Source organism: Prionailurus bengalensis, chromosome B3 (genome assembly GCF_016509475.1).
Source record: "Prionailurus bengalensis isolate Pbe53 chromosome B3, Fcat_Pben_1.1_paternal_pri, whole genome shotgun sequence".
Taxonomy (NCBI): domain Eukaryota; kingdom Metazoa; phylum Chordata; class Mammalia; order Carnivora; family Felidae; genus Prionailurus; species Prionailurus bengalensis.
The window spans coordinates 82,437,317-82,452,879 of NC_057355.1; the positions used below are offsets into that span (position 1 = coordinate 82,437,317).

Consider the following 15,563-nt stretch of genomic DNA (forward strand, 5'->3'; position numbering starts at 1 on the left):
GGCTCATTTCCTTTCTACTTTACATAATGAGGTCACAAAAGATAAATAGCCTCTTATCACTTATTGACTGGGGATAAAAATATAGGAATAGAGGAGGATCTTTTAACTTCAATGTTATCTATTTTTACAATATTTGAATTAATATATATTAATTTTTAATTAATTTAAAATAATTTTAGAACAGGAAAAAGTAAAAACATTGCATAAAATAATCCTTAAAAAATTTCCACTTCACATTTATGATACTAGGGTTAATGGAGAACTAAAAATGGAGAATTCTTTTTATATTTAATGGAGTAGGTAGAACAGAGCACAGAACTCCTTTAATTACTCTGATCTGAAAGTCATATTTGTAGGCATCTTTTCTTTTTCTGTGGGCTTCCTTTCTTTTTCTTTCTTTCTCCTACCCACTCTCTTTTCTGGACCAGAAAGAGGTTTTTAAGCTTATGTTTTATATTAATGAAGTCTACCTGGAAAAGAGGATGTTAGTCCTCTCATACTGCTGATTTCTCATTTCATTTTCTTGGTAAATAAGTGTAGATGCATTGATTTTCCTGTCCCATTTTAGAATACAACTGCAATCCTTTTCTCTTCTTTACAGTCTTTTTCAAGTTTCTGCTTCCTGTGAGATTCATTCCAAACGCTTCCCTAGCATGGCCTTTGCAGTACTCTTATATTATGCCCACAACTTACTTTGTAGCCTTGTCTGTTTCTGGTCCCCATCAAGCTCCCATTTCCTCTCAATGCTGAATTATTTGTTGATTCTCTTAACTTGTTGGTGTAGCGGCATTCTCCCAGGCTGGAATTGTATTCCCACTTCCCTTCTACCCCTGCCCATCTAAATCATACCTGTTTTTATAAGCCTATCTCAAATGTTACCTGGTCCAGAAAATATTCCTTCTTATCTTTCCTCCTTTCAGGATTAATCCCAATCCACTGGGGCCTTCACAGGGCTTTGTTTGCCTACCTCCTGCTTGTGTAACAGGTATCAGTGGGTGAGTGTGTGTGAGGGGTTGTGGGGGAGAGAGTGGAGGGAGGGACAATTATAATATTGTCCATAGTATAAAGGGAAAATATGATGAATCATATATACACATAATACCTTATATAAAGCTGATTTTCAGTAATGTCAGTTTTCTTTCTGTTAATAGCACTGACAAGAGCAGAAATAGTGTAGATTATGTATGGTTTTACAAATCCATTTCCTCTCAAGACGCTTTCTTGAACAGTAGAAAAGTAGCTGCCTAACAGTTAAAGATGATTATTAGGAACTTGGGATGAGAGTAAGAAATATGAAGACTCATCACTGAATCCAGGTCCACGCACTCATGAGCATGGGCACCATTTGCAACTGACCAGTTGATGCAGCCATGTGAATCTCTGGGTGACAGGAGCCGACTGCTGTGGTGGGGGAAAGAAAACACAGGAGGAGTAATGACTAGACGAGTGAATCTGGGTGTTCCTGCCACAAGAGAAGGACTTGATAATCAGGGTGGAGGGCTGGGGAGTAGGAGGAGAAGCCAAGGAAGGAAGATGGTTTGATGAAGTGTGTTATGGCTGATGGAAGACTCTATGCTCTGGGTGAGGGAGTTAGTGGTGACTGAAGGGAGACTGGGAGAGGTCCCTGTGTGATTAGCAGCGTATAATCAACCATCTGCCTGGGGACACAGTTGTGCACAGAGGACATATTAAAGAGGGAAAAAGAGAGAGGGGAAACAGCAGTGATAACACCAAGAAAATCGTTTTAATTGCAGAAGTCTGTCAGGGACCCACTATTTACATGTTGTCGCCCCCTTCCCTCCCTCCAAAGTCCTTCTCGCGGATATCCTATCCGCTTGCAGGCTGTTCTGTTGTGGCAGGAGGATTAGAAAGTGAGACTAATCTGGGGTTATGGCAGTGATCTCACTAAACCTTGTTACTCCAGGTGAATGCTGCAGGGCTTGGAGCCAGGAAGAGGGCTAAGGAGAAGGAAGAAGCAGACAGTGATTATGGAAACTTCCTTAGGAGCATCTTACAAAAACCACCCTTTATTTTCCCCCCCAAGAGCAAATCTAACTTAACACTTGTCAGGAACTCTTAGGCTCTCATCTTTAAGAGCTTAGAGCCATTTAAAGTTTCCTAATGTTTGACCTCGCAAGAGGCCAGGAATGTACACAGGCAGCAAGATTTAAAACCGGATAATGAATTAGAGCCTCATTCGTCTAGGTAGGCCATGACATTTAATTCAGCCATTTATTAAACTTGTTTTTGTGTTTTCTTCGCAGAGTCTGATTCTAGAATGCCGGAACCAGATACAGGGTACCCCCTCTTAAGTTTATTTCTTTTTCCTTAATGTAATCAAAGCATAAGAGCTTAACCTTGGACAAAAATGAAAACATTCCAGTGGAACTTTTTTTTTTCCTTTCAAAATTCAGTGTCTCTATAAATAGGTTCTGTAAAGGGTGATTATGAGAACATGAAAGAGATGAAACGAGGAGGGAGGAAAAAGGATCCTCAGTGACGCCTAACATAATTTTCTCTGTCTCAGTTTTGTAACATGTGCGTAGTAGCAAACATATCTGTTAATTTGGCTAGAATTATGCTTTCGTCTCTCACTTGTTTTTAGGGACTAGGCAGAGCACAGAAAGATTGAGAGCAAGTATTTACGTTTGGGTTGATTTACATGGATGGTAGAACTGCCTCTCACACGATACACAGGATGATGTTCTTTACTTGGAAAGAGCAATTTCTTCCTAAGAAAGGAAAGGGGGCCTGACCCTATTCCACTCAGATTGGCTTTGTCAGCTGGTTATGTTAATGTAGTACTGTTAATTTAATTATGCATTTATTAATTTATTCTGCTTTAGGATTACTCAGTTTTTAGGGTATGTTTCGTCTTGGTTCTTCTTAACTGTGACTGGATGTGCTCTGTCCACCCAAACACTCTTTTCCATAGTGATCCTTGTTTTGGCAACTGTCTCCTTTTTCTCTGCTCACTTATCACGGCTTGTTTGCAAAAGACCCAACTGTAACCGAACAGGCCTGGAGCTTATACATTAGTTTCCAAATAGGGACAGCGGAGTAGCCTTCTCTTTTTAAGAGATTTGGGCTACTAAGGACATATGAAGCTGGTGCCCTGCAGACTCACCAGTGTCCTGCTGGCATGGAGCAGGCCTGACACCAGCCTTTATCTTATTTGGCCACAGGAAGAGAACCCGAGGGGGGTGGAGAAGGAGGAGCCAGACGCTTAATCCCGAAGGACCTTTAGGGACAAAAGCATTTACAGTGAGTACATATGGCAGATTTCTGGCTTTTCTATTCTTTTATTTAAGAGAGAAAGATTACTAGAGAAGGGAGAAGGAGGTGGGCAGCTTAGATGGCTGTGTGGCTGCATTTTTTGGTCTCCTAGCTTGGTACATGAACACTCTCTGATTGAAATGTGTCTTATTCAAGTCAAATGCTTTCTGCTAATGTCAGGTTTCAGCTAAAAACTTGTGGACTGTCAGGAAGATAGCAGAACTGGTCCGTGTCAGTAAGCAATTTGTGGCATGTTTCTTCTGTTTCTATAGGATGATAAATAGAGTATGGTGGGAAAAGCCCTCCCACATATTTAAAAAAGAAAAAAGAAAAAGCTTTTAAATCTTTACCGCTTGCAGCTCTTGCACTTTAAATGTTGAATCTTCTTTGGATTTGCGGAAAGGGAAGGATTTGATTTATGTTATTTTTAACAGCAGCTGGGATAAAGGTGGTATTATCTCTAATGCTGGAGAGGTGGCCACAGATAATTACTTGATGGGGGAGGGGAAAGGGGAGGTTACTGGTTTCCAAAAAGCTGGTTGATCGCTCCTGTCACACATGCACCTTTGGAACCTGAGTGAGTGGGTGGGCACCTGGGCACATTTGGGTCATTGCTTTCATCTGTATCATCTGTTGTCTACTGGCTTTTTAAAAAAGTTTCTCTGTGCCTGGGAAGGAATCTCATTTTAAGACGCCTTGTAAAGAAAGAATACAAAACTTAAGAAAAGAATACAAAACTTATAGAAGAACGTATAATAGACCTGTGCTGAATTTCCTACTATTTGCATTCAAATAGAGTAATTAATTCAATGGAAAAGCAAGCTTGAATAGGCATGATAGGGGTAGGAAAAATATACATAAAGGTTGTTACTATAGGTCTCTACAATGTGAAGCAGTTTTCCTTTAAATTATAAATTTATCTTTGAAATCAGATGTGATTCTGTGAAAATCAAAAAGAGATTGGTTATCCATGGGGGCATATTAAATGTGAACTACTAGAACGGAAATTTAAATGTTTATGGTAATTACTTTGCATGAAAATGGATAATTAATCAATTTTATGCCACTTTCCAGGCTTGCTATGCTGTTACAACACAGGCAGTATTCCTTTCCCAGTGGCAAAGGTATACGAGAGGGAAAATAGAGATTAAAATAAAACTTGAGTAGACCCCTGCTTTGCTTTACTTCTCTGAGATACTGAAGTTTTCTTGTTTATACTCTGCTCAGTTAAATATAGAAACATCACATCCAGGTTGAAACTTTATAGACACAGGAAAATTTTGCTTTGCGGCTTGAATATTAGGTTTCCTTAGCATTTACTCATGTGTGATGAACACCAGCTACATTTTTGTTTAATGTTTTTATTTTATTCTGTGTGTCCTCTACATATACAGCCACATCTCTGTTGTCAGTCTTTCGTTTCAAACTCTAAGAGGAGAGAATTTCCCATATTTGTTTCTCTAGGAAGAATTAGCAACACATAATGTGTTAATAATGATTTATAAAATGCATTTGCGTGGTAATACTTTATTTCATTCCATTAAGTAGGAAAATCTATTGATGCTGTTCATGTGCTTTGTTAAAATGGAGGACCAGCACTTGGTATCTACACAGCTCTCAGTATAGGCAGGATGCTATTTTAATGGCTTTGGAATCTCTGGAAAATAACCCAGGGTAATCACAGATTTTTATGGTCTGATGGGATCTCATTGATCACCTAGTCCAATTTTGTCATTTTAAATATGGTGAAACTGAGACCCAGAAATGTGGAGCATCTTGTCCCACATAAAACTGCACTGTGCCTGCTTAGTGCACAGCCTGATGGTATCTTTGGAAATATTGTATATTAGGACATAAATTGCTTTGAGTCGATTTTTTATATGTTCTTTAGTTTATAGTAGGATGTGTATTCCAGAGAAGGCCCTGTGTTGATTCAGGAGTTTCAGAGAAAACACAATGACCAAGCATCATTTTTCAGTTGCGCAGCGTGCTTAGGAGAGATCTGGGGTTGCGTGTGTGAGTCAGTGTGTGGGTGTGGCAGAAATAGTTCATTGTACACTACCCTGGCATTTAGTTTTCTGATTTGGGTGAATCTGGTTTCTTATAAGAGGTAACCATTGTGATACCATTGTCTTCTTCATTTAACACCAGTTCTGTGACCTTCCATTGGAAACCTTTATTAACCTTTGTGTATCCGATTCCTTCTCTGGGATTGTGATTCTAAACGGATCGCCCAGAGAGCAAGTGAATTGATTAAAAATTTAAAAGTGCTTTGAGAAATCAGAACCAGAGCCTGTCTGAGGCTAGGGTATGAATAAGTAGATGGCAGCTCACTCTTCCTGGACTTTTATTGCTTCTGAAGTTTTGATATCTCTTAATTGTGTTTTTTTAAATAGCCAGGTCTAGGGGTGCCTATGTGGCTCAGTTGGTTACGCTTCTGACTTAGGCTCAGGTCATGATCTCACTGTTCATGAGTTTAAGCCCCCCAGCAGGCTCTGTGCTGACATCTCAGAGCCTGGAGCCTACTTCGGATTCTGTGTCTCCCTCCCTCTCTGCCCCTCCCCTGCTCACGCTCTGTCTCTCTCTCTCAAAATAAATAAGCATTAAAAAAATCTTTAAAAAAATAGCCAGGTCTAGTATGATTTTAAAAATTGTATGTAAGAGTGGTTAATAATGTGGGGCATGGATTTCTCTCTCTCGCAATTAGATGGAGAAAACTTTTGAATTGAAGCCTAAAATCACTTTCTAAGGCCAGTACCAGAGTGATAAACTTACCTTAAGACATAATATTTTATTTTTACAAATAACTTTGGTTTCAAAAATTCATCCATAATCCTGATTATCATCTAATTTAAAAGTTAAATGTTCAAGAAATTGGGAGGGGGGCAGTGCAATGCAGAGTTGGAAGGTTTCTGAAATAATGTCATAGGAATAACTATTCTTAAGGCTTTTGTCCATTCAATAAGTTTTTTCATTCTCTGTGCCCATTTCTGTATGGAAAGTTACATGTTGCTGGTCAAAATGGGAGCTTTCTTGATTTTCCCCCCTCTATTTTTGTAGGTAAAATAATTTTGCTATTGTTACTAAGTGAATAGTGAGAATCTAAAGAAATAAAGGCTACTTTATGGCAATCACATTTAATTTCATATTTTGTTCAACCACATTTCATCTTTGGAGAAGGGAGCTAGAATGTGTAGAACCAGAGAAAGTCTGATAAAAGAAGAAGAAACCCAGGGATGCCAGAGTGGTTCAGTAGTTAACTGTCCGACTTCAGCTCAGGTCATGATCTTGCAGTTCAGTTCATGAGTTTGAGCCCCAAACTGGGTTCTCTGCTGTCAGCTGGGAATCCTCTTGGGTCATCTGCCCCCCTCTCTCTGTCTCTGCCCCTTACCCACTTGTACCTTCTCTCTCTCTCTCTCAAAAGTAAATGGACATTAAATATTAAAAAAAAAAAAAAAAGGAAAAGAAACCCACTACCTTGAGTAGAAGAAGCTGCTTCTGAAACTAAAAATGTCTATTTGAAATGTTTAAAGTACAAGATCCTAAACGTTGTCATTTTATGTTAGACTAGTTCTAGAAGAAAGATAAATTATATAGCTTAGATCATTACATTAGTAAGCTAGCTTACTAACAAGCTTATCATCTTTACTTTAAAAAGAAAGTTTATTATGACTTACAGTTATGTTATTTTAAACATATTTAGTTAACTTCTTAATGTTAAGTGTTTAAGAGTAATTTATTACTCTTGAAATTCTAGAAGCTTCTAAAATTTTCAATATCACCAAAAATTAATGTAATTTAAGTTGATAGTTAATTAGATATTTTGCATATACTAATTCCTGACTTATACTTTTTGGCAAAGTATAGGTTTGAAATTACTGCATGATATCCTTTTATCTAACATATCATAGAAAGGAGCAACCTCTCCTGAATTCAGCATAGTGTTTTTGTGAATTAGAACCTTGTTGCCGCTCTAGTTATCCCACGTATTGAATATACTGATTATAATAGCCAAGATGATGCTTAGGTGCTTATAGTAGAAAAGCCCCAAGTGATAGTGACTAAAACAAGATAGAAGTTTGTTCTTCTCTCAATAAAAGTAGTTCAGGGCAGCAGTCTAAGACAGATACAGTAGCTCCTTGTTATCCTGTGGGATCCATGTTACTACCACCTTGCTCTCTCATCCTCTACTGCCATACCCAAATGCATCTCCTGGTCAGAGACAAAAACTGGAACTCTAGTCATCAAGTCCACATTATAGGCTAGAAGCAGGGGGAGAAGCAGAAGGGCAGAAAGGAGGCCCCTCCTAAATTAAGTCAGCTCCTTTTAAGCAGCTCTCCCACACATTCACTTACACCTCATTGGTCAGAACTTACCACATGGCCATACCTAGCTGTGATGGAGATAGGGAATGTAGTTGTAAATTCTTGGCAGGAATACGCACAGCTGAAAAGCAGGATTTTATTAGTAAGGAATGAGGAGACGATGGATGATGGGGTAGGCAATACCACATGGTTTTGTGTTCTTATTATATGCTGGGTCTTGGAGCTACTATGTAGAAACTCACAACACCTCCTTCTGTTTTTGCCATGAGCTATGGTTTCTTAATTTAGAAATCTGGCTTAATTTAGAAATCCTGTTTCTTCTGCGAAGTATGATTTCTTTATTTGGCAATCTTGTCTGACTCTTGCTTTCTTCTTTCCTCTTGCCTTTCAGCTGTTTTGGAAAGAAGTAAGGTTTAGACTTCTCCATGTTAACCATGAGCGTGACACTTTCCCCTCTGAGGTCTCAGGACCTGGATCCCATGGCTACTGATGCTTCACCCATGGCCATCAACTTGACGCCCACTGTGGAGCAGGGTGAGGGAGAAGAGGCAATGAAGGATATGGATTCTGACCAGCAGTATGAAAAGCCACCCCCATTGCATACAGGGGCTGACTGGAAGATTGTCCTCCATTTACCTGAAATTGAGACCTGGCTCCGGATGACCTCAGAGAGGGTCCGTGACCTAACCTATTCAGTCCAGCAGGACTCAGACAGCAAGCATGTGGATGTGCATCTAGTTCAACTAAAGGTAAGGAAGGTCTCTGGACTTAGGTCCGTTCTAGACAGAAGTCTAAAAAAGGCTGTAGTACCTGGCGCCTGAGTTCTGTAACTTGCAATGAGGAAATTTCCAGGAAGAAAAATAGAATACCAGGTTCGATACACATGGGCAGAATTCATTCTTGCCTGATTTCAAGTCACGGGTTGGCTATCTGGAACCAAACTGATCTTAGGGGGTAATGCAGACAGGGGGGAAAAGAGGAGGGCATTTTGGTGCAGTGTCATAGAAATCAATTATGAAGAATAAAAGTATTTTAAAAGGTTTAATAAGCCTCTCACAGGTAAAACATCAAACTGAGCTGTGATTGTTAGTGTGTGTATGTGATTATTATCTTATATTGCAGTTGATGCCACCTTTGTGGCATACAGTGAGTTCTGGCATGATGGGGAAGGGTAGTGTTTGCCTTTTAGAATGAGTCCTTTCATCCAGGTACAATGTGTCATGAAGAACAAAGGTGCTTTTATAACAACTCACTCAATGTTCAGATGTTAAAAAAATGTCTGTGGATTCTAGAGCCCTTGAAAAGCCTGATGTTTGTTAATCATGAAATGGAGGTGCTAGTAAAGAGTGTTATTAATAGAGATTCTGGCCTAGGGACCCCACAGTACAGTGGATCTTGTCCTGTCATAGCCACTTATCTCATCCAGGTCCCTGAGGCAGACACATGCTCAGGTTAATGACCAGCAAAGCAAGGCAAATTTGTCATCAATCAGGGCATTGACCCCAAATCCTAATGTAAATTTCTAGTTAGTTAGATGAGATCTTAAGGAGAATTTTTTTACCTAAGCGAATTCATCCCAAATGATCTGAAACCAAAGACCAAACAGATTCCTGGATCTTAACACTTAAATGGTTTATAGGCTGCAGCCATCAGTGTGAGAAGAGAAGGTGGGTAGTTAAGGTAAGAGAACATGTGCCCCAAAGTCTAGAGCAGAGCTGGCTCAGCCTTTAGGCTGGCTCAATAGATCCTGAGCCCGTCTTCCACATTAGGGAGAGTCCCAGAGAGGGAAGGATGGAACTGGAGGAGAGAGAGAGAAAACAAAAGAAGCCAGAATAGCAAGGTGGCTAGCTGGGCTTCTCCCAGGTTGAGTAGGCTTGGGTGGTTGTCTTTCCACAGGTTTTTGGGAATGAGAAAGTGCAAAAAGGATAATAGAGAGAAGGCTAGGAACTAGTTTCAGTGTAAGCCTGCCTGTTTCCCCACTGTGTCCATAGGGAATAATTTGTCTCAGTGTTTGAAATATGGTTCCTTTAATCAAAGGAGCAGCTCTCCTTGAGGCTGGAGTGAAATGGAAGTCAGGGGCTTCACCTCATTCCTCCTCTCCTCTGTTGCCTCTAATGCTGCACTTACATGAGACTCCTGTAAGTAAATACGGGGTTGGGGTTGTAAGGCAAGTTGACTGTTGCTCTGCCCAAATCTTGCAGATTGACACAGAAAAGATGGCGAAAGATTAAAGGAGAATGGGGGAAATGGAAATATCTTGAGATGACTCCACTAAAAATGCTGCTAAGGGCTCCTAAAAACATCAATGAGTCAGTTAAATTCATTTAATTACAACACATAATACTTACATCAAAATTTAAATCTTAATTTCATGCAGGAATGTAAAGTTTTTATATAATCAGCCAGGGTTTGGGTTAGTGTTTGAGAAATCACCTCTAGGGTGATTTGCTTGTCTTTTTCTCATTGGAACTGTCACCTTCTCACTTTAGTCAAAAAGCATGTAACACCTGCCTCCACCCAGCTCTGTCCCAAGGTGTGGTCTGTCTCCTCTGCTGAAAAAGGAGCCCCCAAAGAGCAGGAATTCAACATAGTAATCACAGAGTAGTTAATCAAAGACTGTTAAAGGGATGAATTGACATTGTCTTATATTAATTTAATTTTAGGGTTTCTATCACTACTTTTTTTTATACTTGTCTCATCAAGGGACTTAACCAACATTTTCTGTTATGTTCTCAAATATTCTGTAATAATAGAGCCCTTCCACATTGAGCCCAAAGTCAACAAACTCTGGTCAGTGAACTGAGACTTAATCTACACAAGTCTCCTAATCTCACATATGGTTAAATTTCCCCTTTATTTGTGTAATATTTCTTTATTCAACCAAGTAAGCACTTTGATGCATTTAAAACAATTTTAAATACATGTCAATTTCTCAGATTCCCACATTGATCCACAGAATAAAGGGGCAACTTGGACATAATGTTTTATATGTGAAAGCACAACAAAACAACCTTGTGGGAGCAGCTCTCAAGTAAGGGATATGGCAAAGCAGAGGGGCAGACCCAGCCTGGGCAAGACCAGCCATCTGCTATGGGATGTCCCATTTTGGCTCTTACTGCCTTGGTGAATAATTCATTTTTTTAATTTACCATGAAAAATAACCATCCCAAGGATGGTAATGCCATGACTTTAAGGACCATCTAGGCACAGATAATTTCTAGATTTATATATCTATCCTAATGTTCTCCCAGGAACCCCATCTGCCTAACTGACATCTCTAATTGTATCTTTAAGTGAGAATCTCAAACCAGATATGACCATTGAAAAGCTCTTAATCCGTCCTATCCCCATGTCTTTCCAATTTCAGTGGAAGGCACCACACATTGCAAAGCCCAAGTGTGGCTCTCCATCCCACCCATCTGTCTTATGAACAAGTCCTGTGGATCCGTCTCCAAAATATGACTTAAAGCCGTTCACTTTTCCACAACACTACTGTTGTCTCCCTAGACAAGCCACAAGACTGCTTGCCTGGGCTACTTGTAGAGTCTCCTCTACCACCTGCAGTTTATTCTCCACACAGTAGCCAATGGAATCTTTTAAAAATGTAAATCAGGTCATGTTTTTCCCTTGCTTCCTATTGGCTTCTAATAAATCCGAAATCTCTTCCTGTGGCTCTGCACCTGTTTGGTTCTCTGGCCATTTCTCCTGTTACTTTCTCCTTGTTCATAAAGCACCAGGCACATTGAAATTCCAAAGGGATGTTAGGCTTTTTTTAAGTTAGACATCTTGCTTCAGAACTTTTCCTGTTGCCTCTGCCTAGAAACTTTCTTCCTCTGTCTTTGCCTAGTAGAGTCTGGATTCTCATCAAGCAGTCAGGCAGAGGCGCAGCCAAGTTCTAACATCTGGAGGTGCAAGCCTAGGAGAGAGTTAGGCAAGGGTTGGGGTGAGGTGGGGCCTGCACTGTGTTTGATGAAGGGCAAGCACAAAAAAAGGCACTACCCTTACCTAGCTTGTTTTTGTGCTTCACACTCCCTTTCAACATTGCTTGCTCTATGTCTTGTTACCATGGTCTTCTCTGCCATTGTGTGGATGTCTAACTTAAAAAATCAGTTGAAAAGTGCTTTTGGAAAATGCTCAGGATAGGCTCAGCCTATGGTTTGTTTGCTTTGTTTGGTTTTTTAGATTCCATATATAAGTGAAATCATATGGTATTCTTCTTTCTTTATCTGACTTATTTCACTTAAAGTAATGTTCTGTAGCTCCACCCATGTTGCCACAAATGGTAAGATTTCATTCTCTTTTATGGCTGAGTAATATTTCATTGTGTATATATACTGCAGCTTCTTTACCCATTCATCTGTTGATGGGCACTTGGGTTGCTTCCATATCTTGGCTATTGTAAACAATGCTGCAATAAAAATGGGGATGCATATATATTTTGAATTAGTGTTTTGTTTTCTTTGTGTATATACCCAGTAGTAGAATTACTGGATTGTATGACATTTCTATTTTTAATTTTTTGAGGAAACTTCATACTGTTTTCCATAGTGATTGCACCAATTATATTCCCACCATCAGTGCATAACAGTTTCCTTTTATCCTTACCAATGCTTGTTATTTTTTGTGTTTTTGATTTTAGCCATTCTGACAGATGTAAGGTGAAATCTCATTGTGGTTTTGATTTGTATTTCCCTGATGGTTTGTGATGTTGAGCATCTTGTCATGTGGCTGTTGGCTATCTGTGTATCTTCTTTGGAAAAATCTCTATTGAGGTCCTCTGCCCAGTTTTTAATTGGATTATTATTTTTATTATTATTTTGATGTTGAGTGGTATATGTTTTTTATATATTTTGGATATTAACCCCTTATCAGATATATCATTTGCAAATATTTTCTCCCATTTAATACATTGCCTGTTTGTTTTGTTGATGGTTTCCTTTGATGTGCAAAAGCTTGTATTTTGGTGTATTCCAAATATTTCAATTTTGCTTTTGTTTCCCTTGCCTGAGGAGACATATCCGTAAATATGTTGCTAAGGCCAATGTGCAAGAGATTACTGCCTATGTTTTATTTTAGGAGTTTTATGGTTTCAAGTCTCACAGTTAGGTTATTAATCCATTTTGAATCTATTTATTTATTGCTTTAATTTTTATTTATTTATTATTTATTTTTATTTTATTTAAAATTTTAGTTAGTGACCATATAGTGTAGTATTGGTTTCAGGAGTAGGATTCAGTGATTCATCACTTATGTATAACACCCAGTGCTCATCACAAGTGCCTTCCTTAGTACCCATCACCTGACTTTTGTATATGGTGTAAGAAAATGGTCCAGTTTTATCTTTTTGCATGTAGCTGTTCAGTTTTCCCAACACCATTTGTTGAAGAGACTGTCTTTTTCCCATTGTATAATCTTGCCTCCTTAGTTATAGATTATTGACCATATAAGCGTGGGTATATTTCTTGTCTCTCTAGTGTGTTCCATTGATTTATGTGTCTATTTTTGTGCCAGAACCATACTGTTTTGATTACTACAGCTTTGTAGTATATCCTGACATATGGCATTGTGATACCTCCAACCATATTCTTCTTTCTCAAGGTTGTTTTGACTATTCAGGATCTTTTGTGGTTCAATACAAATTTTAGGATTATTGTTCTAATTCTGTAAAAAGTAATATTGGTATTTTGACAGCAATTATACTGAATCTATAGATTGCTTTAGGTAATAAGGACATTTTAATGTTAATATATAATGTTATTATATATTAAATGTCACTTTCTCAAGGAAGCCATTCCTGACCCCTATTCTAAAACATCCATCTTCTTTCCCAGCAATTATCTAGTCCATTATTCAGCTTATTTATTTATTTAGTAGCGATCACTAGCTGCAATTATCTTATTTATTTGTTTACTTATTTGCATTAGCCCCAACGACCTCAAATGTCTAATTCTCCACTTTATCCCTGTTGCCTAGGACAAGAGCCAAGCACTTGAGGGGGGCTCAGTTCACATTTGTGGTTGAGTCCAAGTTTTTATGGTTAGTGCCTTCTCTCCCCATAGATAGGCTTGCCCTGGAAGTTCACACAAGGAAGGCTGTTTGTCAGGGGTTGAGTTAGGACGGAGGCATTGGATGAATCAAGGCCCAAGTACATTTGGGGGTATTACTTTCTCATCATAGAGAATCTGAGTGGCTCAGAAGTCTTGGTGATCGTTCCTAAGAAAGTCTGCATGGAAGAGTCTAGGTGGCTTCTTTCTGTAAGTAACTATGCCTGGTCCTTCTCCCCCTCCTCACTTTTCTGTTTGACTCCTTCTTTGGTAATGATTTTAGTCAGTAAGCATATGCTTAGGTCTTTTGGACTCAAATCCACTCTTTTTCTTTAAAGGTAATTTTGCTTATCTTCTGGTCATTATGTTGATCTCAAAGTTTATTTATCAGAAACTGTATTTATATCAACTTTACTTCCAAGTTCTTAGGGGAAGTTTTATTGTAACCCCCAGGATGAACTACAAAGCACTATTATGAAGTTCCCATGTTGGCAGGTGGAGAAGTGATTGTTTTAGAGAGTGAATAAAAACATCTAACCTTAAGACTAAAATATGGAAACAATGCAATATATTATACTGTGTAGTTTTCCCATTATTTTTAAGCTGAAAATATAATCCGCATATCTTACTTCTTAGCTTCCAGATATTCTTTAGTTAAGAAGTATGAGAAACCAACTGAACCATTTTTAGAAACTTTCCCCTCTCCTGCCTCTCCTCTTTTGGATTCCTACACGGAATCCAATGTAACCAATCCGTGTAGCCATGTGAACTACACGGCTGTGCTGTGTAGGGAAACCAGACTAAGAACCTCACAAGATTTTGACTTTAACTGAGACTTCTTGTCTGGATGAATGTATTTGGGTGCTAAACAGGCAAATTCGGCACCCCTGCTTCCTGATTAACAGTCTTCTTAGAGAAAATATTATTTGTATTCCTGGAAACATGACAGGGAAGAGGCAAAGCTTAGACTAGCTAGCATAGGCTAAATTATGTGCCTACATGACAAATAGAAGTCTTGACGTGACATAGCTGGAATCAGCTCCTCCAAACAACCTACTTTAGATAAATTGTGCTCTCAGCCACCTCCAAATGAAGTTTGTGTCTGTTTCTTGGATTTGGGCCTGGTTCTCAAAGTTAGAACATTAAACAGAGACTCTGTTTACAAGATGTTCTGACTGGGCTGTATCCAGACTGAGATGTGCCTGATATCTGGAGTTGAGCCAGATACCCAGTGACTCACGTGGGGTCTGGAGGGCTTGCTGGAAAGAAAAGCTTGAATTCTCTCTGTAGCTGAAGTTGGCACATCAGATGGGCCTGATGGACTGAAAGTGATGGAGGTCCTAGGATGAGGGAGCTCTTAGGAGAGAATTCACCCTCATCATGGGGCCAGGGGTCTGTCCTAGTGCAGGAGGGAACATAGGGAGGGGGGTGGTAGTTTGTGGTAAAGTGTGTATCTGACTCTTGGATCCATCCTGAGCAGCCAGCCAGGCAGCGTGGGGACCCAGGGAAGGGAAGAGGTTGTGGAGGTGACTTGGAGGACCTGCGTCAGCTGACTCTCTGCCTGAAATTCTTCCCTCCTCTTGTACAGCAGGTGTAGAGGAAGGAGTGTTCTCTTTCTCCCACTACTGGAGCATAATTAGCTGAAGTCTGCTGGAGGTGGCAGAGGTTGTTTCAGAGTGGCAGCTGTGAAGTGCTGGGTCTGCTGGCCATGACTGAGCAGCAGCCAGGGTTGATTCTTGGGCACAGCTAAAATATGCCCTAGGATTCTCAGAAATTCTTCATAAAGGGAACCCTGAATGAAACTAAATAATGTAAACTGACATTAACAGTTTGGAGCTTGAAGGATTCTGATCTTAATGTTAATATGACCAACTTGAAATGTACGTTAAAATGGCAATCCCAAAAGCATATTCCAAAT

The 15,563-nt window shown here is 39.3% G+C and overlaps 1 protein-coding gene across 4 annotated transcripts in view; it reads left to right on the top strand.

Annotated features, from left to right (window-relative positions):
- The window catches only part of AKAP6 (A-kinase anchoring protein 6), a 480,061-nt gene that overhangs the window by 101,785 nt on the left and 362,713 nt on the right, over positions 1-15,563 (top strand). For all 4 annotated transcript variants that reach the window (XM_043555958.1, XM_043555961.1, XM_043555960.1 and 1 more), the window contains exon 2: positions 7,993-8,350. In XM_043555958.1, the coding sequence (XP_043411893.1) occupies positions 8,027-8,350 (324 nt within the window). In that variant the 5' untranslated portion in view covers positions 7,993-8,026. The remainder of the gene's footprint in view (positions 1-7,992; positions 8,351-15,563) is intronic.